This window comes from Corythoichthys intestinalis, chromosome 8, assembly GCF_030265065.1.
Source record: "Corythoichthys intestinalis isolate RoL2023-P3 chromosome 8, ASM3026506v1, whole genome shotgun sequence".
NCBI lineage: Eukaryota > Metazoa > Chordata > Actinopteri > Syngnathiformes > Syngnathidae > Corythoichthys > Corythoichthys intestinalis.
This window is the reverse complement of record NC_080402.1, coordinates 53,663,578-53,682,356: the sequence shown is the minus strand read 5'-3', so window position 1 is coordinate 53,682,356 and position 18,779 is coordinate 53,663,578. Positions and strand designations below refer to the sequence as shown.

Below are 18,779 nucleotides of genomic sequence, written 5' to 3'. Positions count from 1 at the left end.
CACAAACACTCTCCATCCAACCTCACTGAGCTCGAGCTGTTTTGCAAGGAAGAATGGGCAAGAATGTCAGTCTCTTGATGTGCAAAACTGATAGAAACATACCCCAAGCGACTTGCAGCTGTAATTGGAGCAAAAGGTGGCACTACAAAGTATTAACGCAAGGGGGCCGAATAATATTGCACGCCCCACTTTTCAGTTTTTTATTTGTTAAAAAAGTTTAAATTATCCAATAAATTTTGTTCCACTTCACGATTGTGTCCCACTTGTTGTTGATTCTTGACAAAAAATTACAATTTTATATCTTTATGTTTGAAGCCTGAAATGTGGCGAAAGGTTGCAAGGTTCAAGGGGGCCGAATACTTTTGCAAGGCACTGTATCAGGGTAGCAGATGTCAGGCAGAGAGGGCGAAGACAGCGGGTCGAAAAATATCGATTTAGGCCTCAAATATGGATCTGGCGAATGGATAGCCTGAAGCTTTTCCACATAACGCCTTTTAGTCAACGCATCCAATGAGTTTACAGCGTCTGAAAGCACCGGGGCTTCCATGAATTGCTCTATAAACTGAACGACTAATTGAAACTAATTGAAAGAATAGGGCTAAACAGAGACTGACAATATGGTGGCCGGATACAGTGACACGTCATTCTGTGACGTTGGTGAGTAGGGTCTATTGACTGTTTTATTTCTATTATGGAGCACATGACCTGCAAAATGTCCCTCCATCCCCCATTTTGAAAGTTTATTAACAGTCACTAATTTTGGTATTCAAGAAAAATACTTATACATCCTCAATTATTATATTATTTATATTTTATTTTTTATATATTTTTTAAATTAATATATGTATTTATAAAACGTGAATGACAATATTAAATCAAAATGACAAATACACTTTTGTTATGGCCCAAATAACACTCTAAAGTGCATTTGTTTAAAATTCCTGTCAATCAAATCTTAATAAAAACCAAATTAATAAAATTAAAATGAACAAACACAGAAATACTCATTATGACCCCCAATAAGCAATAACACAAGTTTTCAAACAATTCAAGACGGAAAACATTCTGTTACACATACGAATAGCAATTTATTTAGTAAAAACCATAACTATATACAAAATATACACAATACAGTGGGGAGAACAAGTATTTGATCCACTGCCAATGGGTTTTCCCACTGCCAATGGGAATAACCCATTGGCAGTGTATCAAATACTTGTTTTCCCCACTGTATATACAAAAATATATACAATAACACAAAAGTACAAAAATAAAAAGTTGTTTGCCAGCCACTGTTCTTCTTAATTATGGTTTGGCCACCACACGCTTTTGTTGAGCCACTTTTGCCAACTGGGACCTAAAAGACAAAACATCCGTCAACTCCACTCGTTCTTACATCATTTTTTTTCCCCCGCAGATTTTATAGGTGGTATCATGTAATCTACCTTTTCCTTTATACTCCAGTTTAAGACCGCCTTTGAGTGTGCGACACGATCTTGGCATCATGCCGTCTCCGTGCAAGGTGTCTGTAAAGAAAAATCAACTTTGTGTCAAAAACAATGAAATAAGAAATGGCTCCAAATAATTTAACAATGTGTTAGCTACAGGTGTGGTACAATGGAACGTCCAAATCTTTGAGGATCCGAGTACAAGACCCATGATAATTTTTGCTTGTCTAATAAACGTGTACTGTATATACTGTACTCGCAATTGTTTTAATGACATTTTTCTGTACGCCTGACATGCTGTCCTCTGACTATTTCCCAGTTTAGATTGTCGTTAAACTTTAAAAGCATACAACTTAGCATTAGCTACTTACGCTAACTATACAGGCAAGTTAAGCTCCAAATAATCTACAACCAACAGCCGAAGCTGCAAGTGTCAAATAATGAAAATATAGTCTTTAAATCACAAGAAAATGTACCGTGCTTTGTGTTTCAGTCATATTGGTACAGAAAATTGGCCCAAAAATCGTCTATATTGCAACTTATACGAGGGTCAATCTACAGTAAATTGACTTTTTTAACTACAAACTATGGGTGCGACCTCTACGTTAGTATACATGGTAGTTGTTCTATTTGTGTGCAGAAATATCATAGCGTAGTAGGGAGTAGGGAAAAAAAAAACTAAAAAGCACGTCCATCATGGTACTAGTGCACTAATTGTCCTTTTAGTTAGGCCAAAGAGTGTGCTAGTACATAGACCCTTAAGCTCCATATCAAAGATATCAAATAAATGCTTCAGCTGGCTTCCATAGTATCACTTTTGGAACATTCCATTTCAGAGGATCCATTGTACAGTTGTAAAAGTGCCCTACACCAAAAGAAGACCTTATTTAACTTACCATTACCTTCATGGTTCTTCTCCCTGGTGTAATGGGCAGCCAAGTACTTAGCGCCGGTCAACTAGAAACAGACCAAGAAACAGAGAGGAATTTATTGTTTTGAGTTAGTAATATGCTGTACGATTTTTGATGTCCTAGAAGTTCTAACAGTTCAGTCAGTCAAGTCACTTTTATATATATTAGCGGTGGCCAAATGCCCGGTTTTTATTAAAGATGCACCGATACCGATACTAGTATCAGCAGGGGGCGCCGATCCGGCCCAAAATGGTGGTATCGGTATCGGCGAGTACCAACAAAGACGGCGCCGATACCATTTACCGGTCCATTATTATAACATTTGACCGCAGCCTTTTTTTTTCTCCTGGCGCTCACTACACTTTGTCTCTGTGTTGTGTGATGACACGTGAACACCAAGCAGCTATCGCTATTGGCCTGCTCCAGACCAATGAGAACGGGCCAATAGCCACTCCTGATCAATGACAAGGCCGCTTGGCGGAGCCGACATGGCGGCGCCGACATGGCGGCGGTTGGGAAATATTTCAAAATAGAAATCCCGTCAATTAAAATCAAGTGCTGCATGCAAGATTTGCGGCCTGAAAGTTTCGAGACGTGGAGTTAAATCGGCCAGTTTCAATACCTCGAACCTGATAAAACATTTGAAGACGAAACGTGAACGAACACAACGAGTTTGAGCCTGCAAGAGCAGGACTGCTATCCAGAGGAAGGACGCTGGACAGGTGCAACAATCTCTGGTCAGTTCACTACGTCATCTTTACTTTGTCTTTTACTTAAAGAAATGCTGCAGTAATTTGGGTACTGTTTCCAAAGTAGGGTTGCCACCTTTCAGAAATAGTAATAAGGGACCTCCCCCTCCCGAAAAAAGGAGGCTAATACAGAGACGGGATGCTGTGGTCAATTATTATTACTTATAATTGTTAGCGTCCGCAAATGCGGAAACAAGATTGGACCTCGAAGCGCACAACAAGCGGGGAGTACGTACAAGGGTTTAATGATTGCAAACAAAAAATAACACGCGATCGCGGGATAGTAGAAATAACAAAAGGAGTCCGTGACAGCAGGTCGACGGAGCTCAATACTACAAACTCGAAGGTTAACTAAGACGATAGGCAGCGAGCCAAAAAGCCAAAATAAAAACACTCAAATAACTGCACAGGGTAGAGGTTACAAACGAGTGCAGCACACTAACAGAAAAACCCAATGCAGGGGCGTAACAAGCAAATGTAGCGAGACTAATAGTGCGAGATGTCAAATTGCGATCAGCAAGGCAAATATCTCAGCAGCCTTCTCTGAGATCACCCGTGGTTAAATGCTGCGTTGATGAGCCTGCATTGGATTCAGGTGCAACGTCAGGAACGCCCCCACTAACAGCCCAGCAACAAAACACAATCTAACCAGCAGCAGAATGTGACAATAACTTCATGAAAGTTGCACTGTTTGGCCTTTGAGAGGTTCAAAAAACTTTACTCAGTTCATTCAGAGTTTATTATTATTAATTTATTTTTACTTTCTTACTGTTGGGCTAGTATTATACTTTGTACTAGTCTTTTTCCTATTTTGCAAAGGTAAGCAACAGCCTGACAAAGCCTTGATAGCAATAATTTCACATCCAATTATGTAGCTCTTTGGAGGAAAAAAAAAAAAAAAAATTATATATATAAACGGGGCGGCACGGTGGCTGAGTGGTTAGCACGTCTGCCTCACAGTTCTGAGATCAAGGTTTCAATCCCGGGCTTCGGCCATCCTGTGTGGAGTTTGCATGTTCTCCCCGTGCCTGCGCGGGTTTCCTCCGGGGACTCCGGTTTCCTCCCACATCCCAAAAACATGCATGGTAGGCTGATTGAACACTCTAAATTGTCCGTAGGTATGAGTGTGTGCGTGAATGGTTGTATGTCTCCTTGTGCCCTGTGATTGGCTGGCAACCAGTTCAGGGTGTCCCCTGCCTACTGCCCATAGTTAGCTGGGATAGGCTCCAGCACCTCCGCGACCCTCGTGAGGAAAAAGCGGCATGGAAAATGAATGAATGAATATATAAACGGTGGTATCGGTATGGTATCGGTATCGGGGCCAAAAAATGGTATCGGTGCAACACTAGTTTTTATTGACCCGCAGCAAATTATGAAAATATCATTGTATATGGCACGCACATTAAGCTTGAATTCAGCCTACATTAGGGGTGAACAATATTGGAAAAAAAAAACTGACATTGTGACTTTTTGGGGGTTAGCGATATATTGCGATATACAGTATATTGCAATATTAAAGCCAGAAGAATTTTCACCAGATGACTTGCATAGTTCTATTTGGGAAGATGCTGTTTGCATTCAGCATTTTATTAGATTATTTTTCCCGAGTTTCTCTCTTCATTTATCCTTGTATTCTTATTTTTTTTTAATTTATATCATTACATAGACAATTTCAATAATTTGTCAAAGATTAGTTTTTGTACATGTTTTATTGTTGCATTATAAATTAAAGGTACTTCAATGTACAGTGGTACCTCTTTTACAAAATCACTGGTTCTGTGTCTGTAAGTAGAGACACGTTGTAAATGTAAATGCCCGAATCTTTTGCAAGTACCCCAAAATTCAGACATAAATCTTTTATAATGTATAAAAATGCATCAAAACATGTACAAAAATACATGTTACAATTAGATTATTGCACATGTATATCTATATTTTTGTATTTATGAATAATAATTAACAATTATAATAAAGGAACTATTGCCCATGCGCAATAAAAATTGAAATTAGAATATCAAGTGAAAGTTGTTTTATTTTGGAAATTTAACATGGAAGAAAACATTTATTGAGCCAGAAATACAATCTTTTCTGTTTTATTCATTCATTTAACATGTCAAATTCATCTTTTTAGTTGAATTGCAGAAATACAACAACCTTTTCAGGATATTCGAATTTTCTTAGAGTTTATCAATAGTAGGCTTCCAATCCATTTGAACTGGGAGGGTGGCAGGAAATGAACATTCGTTCATTCGCTGCCATCCCTCCCACTTCAAACGGATTGAACGTCTATGGCTGTCAGTGGCAGCCAGTTGCAGGCAATGAGGTAATTTTGGGCTATTTAAGGTCATTTACCTGTTGATTTTCAGTTACTTCCTGTTGATTTTAGGGTATTTTACCGGTCACTTTTTGTTTATTTTGAGTAACAGAACAGGAAGTGACCTGGGAATCACCCAAATGAATAGGCAGTGAATTAAACTCAACAGGAAATGACCTGTAAATGCCCTGAAAATCGGACAGAATGACTGTGAATGCTCTGGTTTCGAATGAACGAATGTTCCCAATCTAAATGGATTCCTGCGTCGTGCACCGTCAATGCAGCCTTAGAGTTAACTGAGACAATACTACGGTGGAAGATTTTGGTAGCAATTTGTTGGTTCCTTTTTATTTTTTTGTTTAGACATTGACACTTTTTTAAAACGATATCTCGATTCTTGGCAGGAGCATATCGATAACCTTTTGTGATACAAAGTATCACGATATATCACCATTTCGATATTTTGTCACAACCCTATTGTACACCGTTGAAAAAGCTTCATAGCTGGTATCATTGTCAAATTAGACTTACTTTCTCCAAGCTGGAGCGGTGCTTTTCCATTCGCCGGTTCAAATCTTGGTAGCACCGGTCGACTGCCAAAACACTTTTTTTTATCTTGCCGGCATGGCTGTGTCCTTTGGCGCAGTACCCGTCTGCCAGTTGGATGAGAAGCTTAACGCATTCTTCAATTTTCTGTGGAGGAGCCAATAAGACCATTTTTGAATACTCGCATCCAAACATTCAGATGCGGGTGTGACACGGAACCTACCTTGCTGATGATGTTAATGTTTTCCTTCTCCTTCAGCAGCTCCTGTCTGAAGCCGATGCCTGAGCCGGTGGAGTAGTTCATCGACAGGTAAAGCTCGCCCATGTCTTGTATTCTCTTCTGGGCCTAAAGACAAAAACTTGTTATGTTTTTGGTCAAGTCACACAATGTTGACTGTTTGAGACTAATGATTTCTAACTGTCACCTGTATGGCACGGCGTTCAAAAGTCAAATATTGCAGACACTGGTCCAGTTGCTGCTTTCTTATATTCCATAAACAGAGGAGACGGTTCTCTCTCTCACATAAATCAGTTAAGATGCCTATATGAGGAAAAAAAAAAACACCCACCCGTTAGGGAAATATTATAATGATGCAAGATGTGCCTTTGGCAAGCTGTTTGAGCGTTAACGTAAGAGATCATAGTGTTATTTTAATGTTTGTTTCTCTATTGAAAAATATTTAGAAGTGTCATTTATTAAAGTGTAAGTGAGTTTTGAAGTGCTCAGTGTTGCTAACTCGGCGATTTTCTCGCTAAATCTGGCAACTTTTTTTGATCAAAAGCAGCTAACGACAAATCTAGCGACAAGTTACCATCATTTCTTTTTGTACTGTATTGTACTTCTGGTCCATTTAGTTTGACAATATTAAAAAAATGTAAGGGTTCATTTGTAGTTCTAAACATATTTGGGGTGCATTTTAACTCACTTTTTGCTTCTCCCACTGCGTTATTTCTCTCCTATACAACGCCCATTACAATTAAATGCAAATTGCCAATTATGCAAATTAGGTGATGACACCATCTCGCGACTTTTAGGACAGCCAATAGCTACTTACCTTACTGGGTAGTTGGCAACACTGAAAGTGCTTCACTCTTCAGTGATAGTTGAGAGAAAACCTACAAACCAGTTTTTTTTTTCACATATGTTATTTAATCTTCTGTAAATCCCACTCACTTTGGCAAACTACAGCATTATTCGTCCATTACATTTGTGATTTGTTACTTATAGGAGAGCAAACTATTAAGATCAGGTTCCCCCCACCCCCCATCAACTACATAAGTAAATGTTATCCTTCAAACTGACCTGTAACATGTTCTTCTTGGTCGTGACCCAGCCTTCCCATTGTATCGCCATTCCTCTCTACATACTGGTAGAAGATCTCTGCGATGCCTTTGGTTAACGTGCAGGCCTGAATGAGGGAAAACACAATTACAAAAGATTAGACATGTTACATTCTATGAACTGTGCTTGAATATTTAATGGTGTGATTTCAACCTTGAGGAAGAATTCCTTCTGTTCCAGGTGTTTACTGCTCATGAAGGTCACATGGTCCAACTGAGCGCTGGAGTCAGGTTTGCCTGTTGGGCAGCACCAGTCCTCCATCCTCTTATAGTCTTCCTCCAGGCTTTCCAGCAGACGACATACCTTCAAGTGGAAAATAAGTATGATTGTGAATATAGTTTGAATGAACCAAGCATTTTAAGGGGGGTGACCCTTCCAAAACCATCTACCTACCTGTGCCCAGGTCTTCTGGAAAGCCAGGGAGGCAATGACCACTTGGCGTTTGCCATGTGTTTTGGGCAAGAGCTGCAGCCAGTTAGTGGTCGTACTGCCAGCGTTGTCTTTTTCCAAGTCCGTGTCATTAGAAGTGGTCTTTCCTATTGCAGAGCCTTGGCCTTCTAATGATCCAGCAGTAAGCTCCGGTGGGTATTCTGCAGACAAAAACATGGATGAGCCACCAATAATCAAAGGTGGGTCTTAACGCATTACATGTACTCCGTTACATTTACTTGAGTAACTTTTTGAGAAAAATGTACTTCGAAGAGTAGTTTTACTAAGCTATACTTTTTATTTTTAATTGAGTAGATTTGTGAAGAAAAAGATGCTACTCTTACTTCGCTACTTTGGGCTACACATGCATCATTAAATTGTTCCTCTTTGCATATTATTTTATTTTTTGCCGGCAATGCCAACAGTACCTCTACCAATTTCACCAATGAGATGTCACAACAATAATCACATGACTCCAAGGTTGCCGTTCTATGTTCACACCAGCCTCTTCAATCATGTGGTGTCTTTAAAGCACCTTAAAAAATGAAGTATTTGACATAGAGCGCTCCCCTCAACATGACTCGAAAGCGCGGATTTTAACCTCTCTCCTAGTTTTTATCTGGCACCGATTGACCACGGAAACCCGGAGATATGATCCTTTTAATTTCATAAAAGTAATTTGGAAGGAACTACTCACTATTCAAACTAGGAACTATTTTCTCAGCCAGAGGGCACTCATGCTTTTTGGACAAATAACGCAATTATGATTTTTTGTTTTCTTTCGTCGGAATTTATAACAACAGTTCATATAGATAACTTTTTGCTCAGAAAAAAATATTGTTAAAAAAAAAAACAAAAAAAATGTAAGCAGTTACTCATAATGTTACTCATTACTTGAGTATTCTTTTCACCAAATACCTTTTTACTTGTACTTGAGTACATTTTTTGGATGACTACTTTTACTTTTACTTGAATAATATTATTTTGAAGTAACGCTACTTTTACTTGAGTACATTTTTTGGCTACTCTACCCACCTCTGCCAATGATGGACACATTGAGTGGTTTGACTGATTCCCAACTGTAAAACGATGAAGTCCCAACAAGTGGGGTGCAGGAATACATACATTTGCACACGTAAGTTGATTACATATTTACTTAAAATAATGTTCTCTTCATCTACACCCATTCATGCGGCATTTGGTGAAAGGCAAAACCACAAAATGTCTAAAAAAAAAAAAATAGGAAAGGTATTTTCAGGATTTCCTCGGGTTTTCTTTCTTATTTTTTTAACGGACGATTGCGGTACAAAAATCCTGATTAGGTGGCAACCTTTCCGCAGAGAATAATATTTTATTGTGAAGAAATATTTGAATTTAGCAAATTTCTCTAGATAACGGTAATATTAATGTTAACCTCACCCTAAATTTGAACTGAAGCGGACAACCGCGATGCATCGATCGTAAAGCGAGGATGAATGACCCACGCGCAGAAAAACCCAAAAATATACATGTTTATTGTCATATTAAATTCTAAAATGTAGTGAGCGTGCAAAGATTTACCTTTAACACGACGCGATATTCCAAGTCTCATTTTGACTCGGCAATTCTGAATGACAGTTAAAAGTTTGCTCAATGTTAGCTGTAAAGCGTTAAGTCATTGAAAAGTACCAAATTCTTCGTCAAAGGACGACGACCAAAATGCTAATTTACACCGTGTAGTTCACAATAATTTGGCACGACGCAAAACGTAAAACTTTATGGCAAATAAAACAAGTTTAATCAAACTTACCTCCCAGCCATTCAACGAATGAAGTAAGTTCAGACGTGAGGTGTTCCATGGTAGAAAAGTTCTTTCCAGATGAGTCGCGTGCCTTCCGATGAATCACGTGCGCTCGAATGCAGCGTCTGACCGATTCCCACCTGCTCGTGTGTTTGTACTGATGCTGTTAGATGCTCACGTGACATCAAAGGCCATTTACTCTTTGTGACGTCATACTGTTTTGGCGCCACCTCCTCTGGACGTCCTACTTGAGAACTTCAATTCATTTCAAATCATAAATTTTTTCTTTCTTTTATTTTTTTTCCTTTTTTCTTTTTATTTAGTCATCATTATTAACTATAAAAAGTTATTTTTTTCTTTACCCTTTCAGGACAGGTGGCACTACAGTGGACATCCAATGAGTTTACAGCGTCAGATAACACCGGGGCTTCCATGAATCGCTCTATAACTTGCACGACTAATTGAAACAATTAGAATAGGTCTAAAAAATACGGACAATATGGTGGCCGGATACAGCGACGCGTCATTTTGTGACGTAGGTGAGTAGGTATGGGGAGAGATTTGTCTAAAAAATATTCTCACAAATACATCCGCGATTCACACATATTTTTTGTAGATGCACAAATATATCCAAGATTTTCACATGTATTTTCGAGATCCACAAATATATTCGTGAGTTTCACATGTGTTTTTGTAATCCACAAATATATCCGTGAGTTTTACGTGCATTTTTTATGTAGTGCGTGCACTCATCATGAATTATTGTTTGCAAACATTCGAATTGTATTTGTGAATCGGCGGCCGCGTGCATTTATTTTTGGGACGAACATAACAAGAAACGGTCAAATTTTCACACACAAGCGCATTCGCGATTCACACGTGTTTTTCAAATTCACAAATACGTCCGCGATTCTCACAAATACATTAGTCATTTTCACATGTGTTTTTCAGATCCACCAATGGTCCGTGTCTCTTTTGGTAATTGGATATTACGTTTTGAAACGAGTTTGAAAAACAGAAAAACGGCTGGTTATTTGGTTTTCGTTTTAAAACGGAAAAATCAAAATTGAAATACAGCTTGATTTTCTTGTTTCTTATATGGAACGAATAAGGAAAAGTCCCAAAACAGTTTAATTTTTAATTTTAAATTCTTTAACCAAAATAGAATTTAGCACGAGACAAAAATCGAAAAATGGTCCGTATATTTGTTTTTAGTTACCGGAAGTTCTCCTACTGACCGGGAGATGGCGACAGCTTGACGCCTACACATATGTCTGCCATCCGGTCTTTGTTAGGTGACGTAACACTTGCAAAAGCTGCAGTGCATTGTGGGTCGAATCGCCATTTTGGATGTAAACAACTGAACAGTGATAAACGTCTGCTTTCATTATTGTCTTTGATAAAATGGGACACTCGTGTTGTGTGAAAGGCTGCCATACTAAATCACAAGACAAAAATGGCACTACGACGTAAGATTTTTTCGTTTTCCCACTTGGAAAAGAGGATATGGACAGCAGGTTGAACGAACGAAGCGGCGTCGGATGGCCTTGGTCAGAGCGGTGAGACGGAAGGGCATCACTTTCAACACCATATCTCCCTTCATGCGTGTTTGCTCTCGGCATTTTCATAAAGGCAAGTCAGATTTTTTTTTCGTTTAAGTATGGATACTGAATGCTGTTTTTTTTTTGCTTTCTAAAGTCGCTATTTTCTCATTGGCTAACCTTAGCTAGCTAGCTTCAGTTGTAAACTACAGGCAAAGAGGGGGGCAGTGGAAATGGGTTAAACTGTTCGTGATAAATCAGTGTTTATTTAGTCATCGTTCATAAAAACATTACAGAGTGAATGATTTGAAAGATAAACAGCAAAAATGCACAGAAATATTTATCAATGCGTGAGTTTTGTGATCTGATAGGATGGTAGCAATTCTAATTAAGTGGTTACGATTGTGAAATGCCATGGAAACATCCAATCTTGCCTAGCTTTCTAAATAAAACCTAACGTGATTGCAGGTGAACCAGCTTATGAAATGATGGAGACTGACCCAGACTGGTCAGTGGTCACCTACATCTGGGACACACATCTGTTACACCGACATACACTGCACGCTCTGCAAGTAGGCGTGAGCAGCTATGGAAAGAGACACTGTAAGCACCAGAAATGGTGGTCCAGCAGGATGCAAACATTGAAGAGCTGCAGACCAAGGAGAGACCATCTGAGCCTGGTGAAATAAACAGTCACCAACAGAATAAGGAGGGGACACCTGATGCTGGAGAAGAAAATGGTCAGCTACAGACTGAAGAGGGGACACATGAAGCTGAAGAAGGTGATCAGCTAATCACAGAGGATGAGACACACAATACCAGTCAGGATGTGACATTGTGTGTAAAATTGAGGCGTTCGATTGTATGGCCAGGTAGAGACGCTCTGCACACAATTATGCCTCACCAGTTTGTGGAGGCCTTTGGAAACAGAGTGGCAGTGATTATTGACTGTTTTGAAAATTTCACTGCGAAACCATCAAATATGAAAACATGTGCCCAAATGTTTTCTAGCAACAAGCACCACCACACTATGAAGTACTTAATAGGTATTACACTCAAGGGAGCCATTTGTTTCTTATCAAATTTGAGAATCCATGTTTAAAGGGTCATCTGAAATGTTTGTCAGAAGTATAAGCTCTTAACAGGAACCATGCCCATAAACATGATTTTTCCATGTGAAGGTGAAGAAGCCAGAATGTTGGATAAGGTTGTCACTGTGTGCTGTGCACTGACAAACCATTGCCCAACAATAGTTTAATACAATTAGTTTTCTTTTTGTAGTATTTGTACAAGCAAAGTTTTTATACGTTTTTAGATAACTTAAACCTGTTTAATAAAGTATGTCAATGACAATTTTGATGTCTTCTTGACTCTCTGCCTCTCAAGTACATAAAGAACCAGTGTTGGTTTTGGTAATGAAAAGTTCTTTACTAATTACATTCAATTTTGTGGAGATTAACACTGAATAGGAAATACGATGTTTGCTAACAAAACGAGAAGCTTTACAGTTTTACTTTTTTTAGATGTATAATTTTTACCAAAATTCTCAAAACAGCAACAACACAATGGTAAACAGAAAATAGCAATACAAGGAAATATAAAGTGTGCATACGAAGTAAAATAACACTAGTTGTAGAATAACGTATTCAAGTAAATTTGTCCCACTTCACATGTCAAGTCCTGCGTTGAGAGAAGTGCACATCTTTACATGGCAATGTCAACACTGAAACAATATATTGTGCACTATACATGAATTTGCATGTCATTATGACAGTTCCTTCACCTATTTTAGTCATGTGATGTTTAAGATGATATTCAAGGAAGCGCTATATAAGTATAACACCATTTACAATTCAAGTTCAACAATGTTCAAGCATGGTCTATGGTTCAAGTGAGAGCTGTATCATGTTTCTTGGAGGAGCAACGAGAGCAGATCCAAAAGTCTTCTCTAGCGTTCCGTGTTGTCGCAGTCCTGCGGTCGAAATGCTGAGAGATCTGCACCAAGCCATTCGAGAAATGTCCGTGAGCTTCGAGAGATTTATAGTTTAAACTGTTCATATGTGTAAGCAATGATACCGTAAACGAGGTAGTTTGTTATATCCAGCGATGAAGTTGGAGGCAGTAATGTGGCGTCGGAGCTCCATTCTTTTGTAGGGAGGTCGTACGGATCTATATTATTGATAGTCGACAATTTAGCCAAATACCGATCCCTGGCCTCCTTGATAAGTTTGTCCCTGTACGGTATCCTCTCATGCTTGAAGCAAAAAGTTTTAAAACGGTTTAAAAACTCACTGCTTCCCTGGCTACTCCTGCTCTGGTTTGTTTACATCCGCGGTACACCCAAAATGGCGCCTGGGGGCGCGTCCGCTAGTTTGGGCACGTGACTGACAAAGACCGACGGATGGCAGGCATATGTGTAGGCGTCAAGCTGTCGCCATCTCCCGGTCAGTAGGAGAACTTCTGGTAACTAAAAACAAATATACGGACCATTTTTCGATTTTTGTCTCGTGCTAAATTCTATTTTGGGTAAAGAATTTAAAATTTAAAAATCACACTGTTTTGGGACTTTTCCTTACTCGTTCTAGATAAGAAGCAAGAAAATCAAGCTGTATTTCAATTTAGATTTTTCCGTTTTAAAACGAAAACCAAATAACCAGCCGTTTTCCTATTTTTCGATTTTTCTATTTATGTAATATCCAATTACCAAAAGAGACACGGACCACCAATACGTCCGCGTTTTCCACATGTATTTTTCAAATCCACAAATACTTCCGCAAATTTCACGTTTTTTTTTTTAATGATGTGCGTGCAATTATCATGACTTGACATTTTTTAAGTATTCAATTTTGCTTGTGAATTGTTGGAGCTGTGTTTTTTAACAGCGAACACGCGCATTTATTTTTGAGACAAACGTCATTCGATGTCTGACCAAAATTTTCTCACACACAACAAGCCGACAATTTTCACGTGTCTCAAAACACCTCCGCTTCCACCCGATAGGTGGCAGTATTGAGCGCATAGAAAGGTCAAAAGTACCCATCAAAAGAGATCACATACTGACACCTAGCGGGTGACATTACACCGGGCAACAGATAAACAGGTGTCTTGGGTCCGTTGGCCATTCGTTTTTCCTTCTAATGTTGGAAAACAAGCCCAATTTTTATGTGTGTTAACAAAAAAAAAAAAAAAGAAGAAATGAATCATCTCCCGTTTCCCAATTAAAAAATGCTAATTCAATAACGGAAACGAGCCTTAATCCATCTTTCAAAAAAAAAAAACAACAAAAAAAAAAACAAAGATGAATAATCAACAATACAAACCAAAAACAAAACAACACAAACATGGCAGGAGGCATAAACATTTCAAACATTACAAATCAGAGAAAAAAAACAATGAATAATGCCGTAATCAATTATTCACAAAGTTTTTCACAAATATTGTTTTTTCCGCTTTTAGATTAGATTTTTTTTTTAAAAAAAAATATGTAGCACACACTCTCATTATGAAAGTGAATTATTTGATTTACAAAAAAAAAAATTTATGTAGCACACACTCTCGTTATGAAGGTGAGATTAAAAAAAAAACCTTGCTAAACATAGCACACACTCTCGTTATGAAGGTGAGATAAAAAAAAAAAAAAACCTTGCTAAACATAAATTTGTGGAGGTAGAATTTCGATAGCAAAATGAGAAGATTAATAATGAAAACACTCATTCTTGCGATTCTTATAGAAACAAAAAATGACATTTGCCCATTTGAGTTTGAAGTCCACATGTAGGTTCCTGATGGTGAACTTGCAAAGTTCTTTCCAAAATTTATTGGAAAAAGCAGGTACAAAAAAGGTGCTTAACTGTCTCTGGATGATTTCCACAGGAAAAAAAAAAGTTTGTCTCAATGTCCCGCAGCCCGCTTGATAGTATCTATGGATAATTTTGAAAGAGACTTCTTTGACCTTACTTGTCAACGGAAACATATTGGGGATAGTCCATACCTTAGACCAGACATGGCCAAAGTCCGGCCCAGGGGCCAAATGCGGCCCGTGGACAAATTTCATCCAGCCCCCAGCCTCTGTCATAAAATCAATAACATCTGGCCCGCACACAGACTTAATAAATTGGTCAGCCATACTGCTACTAGCATATGAAGTAACCTACACACAAAATGCTGCTCCTCATTTACCCAGGAAAGGCAGAAGCACTCTAACATTACCCTGTGTGACCCTTTACTCCCAATTTTCTAAAATGGCGACAATCAACAAAAAAAAGAAAGTTGACTGCAACTGCTGACGCTTCAAGGATAGGTGGAAATTGGACTATTTCTTCACCAAAATACGCAACAACTGTGTCTGCCTCATTTGCAAGGAGACAGTCGCTGTTTAGAGTTCAATGTTAGGCAATATTACCAAACAAGACAAGCTGACTTGTACGACAAGATTACAGGGAAGATAAGTAGCGAAAAATTGAAGCAACTTGAAACTAGTTTAATTTTACAGCAGCAGCATTTCACAAGAGCCCGAGAGTCGAAAGAGAACGCCACAAAGGCTAGTTGCAAGATTGTTGAAATTATTAATAAAAAGAAAAAATAAAGCAAATGTGACACACAGAATGGCTTGCTAAAATTTGCTTGAATATATTGTTCTACATAAAGGACGTCAGCAAAGGGCGGCCCCCCACATTTTTACCACACCAAATCTGGCCCCCTTTGCAAAAAGTTTGGACACCCCTGCCTTCAACCAAATGATATCTCCAGCTAATTGATTCCAAAAAGACTTAAGATATGGTGTGGATCTAATCTCATTCTGAAATAGAGATCGAGTATCGATTCGAATTTTTGTAATGCAGTTAACATAATTTACCCACACTTAAATTTAGTATATTTGGAGGAGATAAAGTTTGAAATGGCATGCTTACATTTCTGCACAGCATAATGAATCCTGAAGGAATCGCATCATAAACAATAGGTCTATCTGGTAACTAAAAATAATTAAAAAACTCCGTGTAAGACATCAGGTGCCCGTTGCAATTAAAAAGTTGTGACACAAAAATGATTTTTTTCTGCATCTAAATATCTAATTGTCCAAGAATAAATATTTGTTTTTGTAAAGAATTAATAAGCCATGACCCGGAAGACGATGCCTTGTTGAAGAAGAACTTTTTCCGGGTCAAGGCTCATCGTAAAAGCGAACTCGTAGGAAAACAAATATTGAAGGATATAGATACAGAAGGAAAAACAAACGGCCAAAAGGTACACGGACCGTCTTGATCAGACCCGGGCATTTTACGCGGACCCACTCTGACTGGCCCGCGAAAGGTTGCTTGGACTTAAGAAAATAAAACCTACTTTCAAAATTGTGCGTAATGCGTGGACTAAAACAGCAGGGCTTTTACTTTGAAACCTGTTTACGGCATGCGTACGTCATTTACGTCCAGGTACTGAAACAAGTCTGAGTGCATGCGACTAGCAGCAACTCAATGGTAACCCTAAAATGTCTGCATACGCCAAAAAAAGAAACGTGGACGCTAAAGTTCGTGGTTTAAAAAAAAATATGGACAACTAAATATTTATTTACAGACGTCGGTGGTAAACCCGTGTGTTTACTTTGTGGTGAGCAGGTCGCCGTGTTTAAGGAATACAACGTGAGTAGGCATTACGAGACGAAGCATGCAGAAAAATACGGACATCTGACTGAGGCTGGAAGAGCGCAGTTATCTGAAGATTTGCTAGCGAAGCTAGAAAAACAACAAGGCTATTTTACCAAGCTATATGCAGCCCGGGATGCAGCAACCAAGACCAGCTTTGTGATATCTCATAAAATCGCTAAAAACTGTAAGCCGTTTTCGGAGGGAGAGTTTGTGAAAGAGTGCTTGGTGGACTCTGCAGCACTAATATGTCCGGAGAAAAAAGAAGCATTTGAGAAAGTCCCGCTGTCCAGGCGAACGGTGACCAGAAGGGTGGAGGACATCGCGGAGAATCTCCGACTTCAGCTAAAAAGTGGAGTAGCAAGTTTTGACTTTTTCTCCTTGGCTTTGGACGAGAGCTGTGACGTCCGCGACACGGCGCAGTTACTCGTGTTTCTCCGAGGAATAACACAGGATTTCACGATTACGGAGGAGCTGGCAGCAGTGAGATCAATGAAAGGAACAACCACGGGGAGTGATTTGTTCAAGGTAAACGCATGAATGGACAAGCTTGAACTGAAATGGGACAAACTGGTAGGAGTCACTACTGATGGTTGTCCCAATCTGACCGGGAAATAGTAGGACTTTTGAAACGGATGCAAGATAAAGTGACTGAACTTGACGCTGAGCATAAATTGGTGTTTATTTGGTGTTTTTCTACCTACACATGTGAGCAAACATTCTCAGTAATGAAGTTTACCAAATCCAGGTACAGGTCCTCTCTGACTGATGACCATCTGTCAGATGTGCTTCACATCTCCACCTCAAACATTCAACCTGACCTTGATGCTCTTGTTAAAGCTCAACAGAGGCTAGATTTCTCTCGCTGAAGAAAAAAAATACTGAAACATGTTTGTTCTGCACTGTTTGGCAGTTTGATAAAAATGTTGAGTTATGTTACATTATTGTGGTATCTTTATAGAAAGTTAAAAATAAAGCATTGTGGTAATGTGACTGAAAAGCAGTCAAAAATGTAGCAAACTTACCTCTGTTTTCACTGAATAAATTCAGGTTTGTTGTAAAACAACCTTACTCTCTCATTATCTAACAATAACACATACTCTTACCAGCTTCTGTAAACAATACAATTTACTTATTTCAATGTGGAAATAAAATTAATAATGAGTAGATTTCAAATTTTGGTCCGACCCTCCACAATATTTTCTGCTTCTCATTTGGCCCCTGGGGAAAAATAATTGCCCACCCCTGGTCTTGATAGTTCTTGAAGTTTGAGAATCATACCTTTATAGTCTATGCGCTTAATACTGACACCTATCGGGTGGAAGCGGAGGTGTTTTGAGACACGTGAAAATTGTCGGCTTGTGTGTGAGAAAATCTTGGTCAAACATCGAGTGACGTTTGTCTCAAAAATAAATGCGCGTGTTCGCTGTTAAAAAACACAGCTCCAACAATTCACAAGCAAAATTGAATACTTAAAAAAGGTCAAGTCATGATAATTGCAAGCACATCATTAAAAAACACGTGAAATTTTCGGAAGTATTTGTGGATTTGAAAAATACATGTGGAAAACGCGGACGTATTTGTGGATCTGAAAAACGCATGTGAAAATGACTAATGTATTTGTGAGAATCGCGGATGTATTTGTGAATTTGAAAAAACACGTGTGAATCGCGAATGCGCTTGTGTGTGAAAATTTGACCGTTTCTTGTTATGTTTGTCTCAAAAATAAATGCGCGCGGGCGCCGATTCACAAATAGAATTCGAATGTTTGCAAACAATAATTCATGATGAGTGCACGCACAACATTAAAAAACACACGTAAAACTCACGGATATATTTGTGGATTACAAAAACTAATGAGAAACTCACGAATATATATGTGGATCTCGAAAATACATGTGACAATCTTGGATATATTTGTGCATCGACAAAAAATATGTGTGAATCGTGGATGTATTTGTGAGAATATTTTTGAGACAGATCTCTCCCCATAAGTATGTAGGGTCTATTGCCATCAATAGCAGCCAACCAGTTAAGCAGTGAGGGCAGAATAGATTCATTTTTTTAAAAATACTAATAA

The 18,779-nt window shown here is 38.7% G+C and overlaps 1 protein-coding gene across 2 annotated transcripts; it reads right to left on the bottom strand.

The window, feature by feature from the left end:
- Positions 1-1,080: 1,080 nt before the first annotated feature.
- LOC130921025 (triple functional domain protein-like) lies at positions 1,081-9,976 on the bottom strand. 2 transcript variants are annotated; one of them, XM_057844634.1, is made up of 10 exons: positions 9,529-9,976; positions 7,704-7,900; positions 7,464-7,613; positions 7,272-7,377; positions 6,394-6,509; positions 6,192-6,314; positions 5,954-6,115; positions 2,345-2,405; positions 1,446-1,526; positions 1,081-1,357 (listed from the first exon to the last, which is right to left on the bottom strand). In XM_057844634.1, the coding sequence occupies exons 1-10, from the start codon at positions 9,575-9,577 to the stop codon at positions 1,302-1,304; spliced, it is 1,101 nt and encodes a 366-aa protein (XP_057700617.1). In that variant the 5' UTR covers positions 9,578-9,976; the 3' UTR covers positions 1,081-1,301. The 2 variants fall into 2 exon arrangements, with proteins under 2 accessions (XP_057700617.1, XP_057700618.1); XM_057844635.1 differs by having other exon boundaries at positions 2,351-2,405.
- Positions 9,977-18,779: the final 8,803 nt, after the last annotated feature.

Bases quoted from the DNA above. Each gene is read 5' to 3' on its own strand.
- LOC130921025 (XM_057844634.1), bottom strand. From the start codon at position 9,577: ATGGAACACCTCACGTCTGAACTTACTTCATTCGTTGAATGGCTGGGA. The intron at 7,378-7,463 runs GTTGAAATCACA...TCCCTCATTCAG, and splicing joins AGAAGGAATTCTTCCTCAAG to GCCTGCACGTTAACCAAAGG. The intron at 1,358-1,445 runs GTAGATTACATG...TTTGTCTTTTAG, and splicing joins ACTGGAGTATAAAGGAAAAG to GTCCCAGTTGGCAAAAGTGG.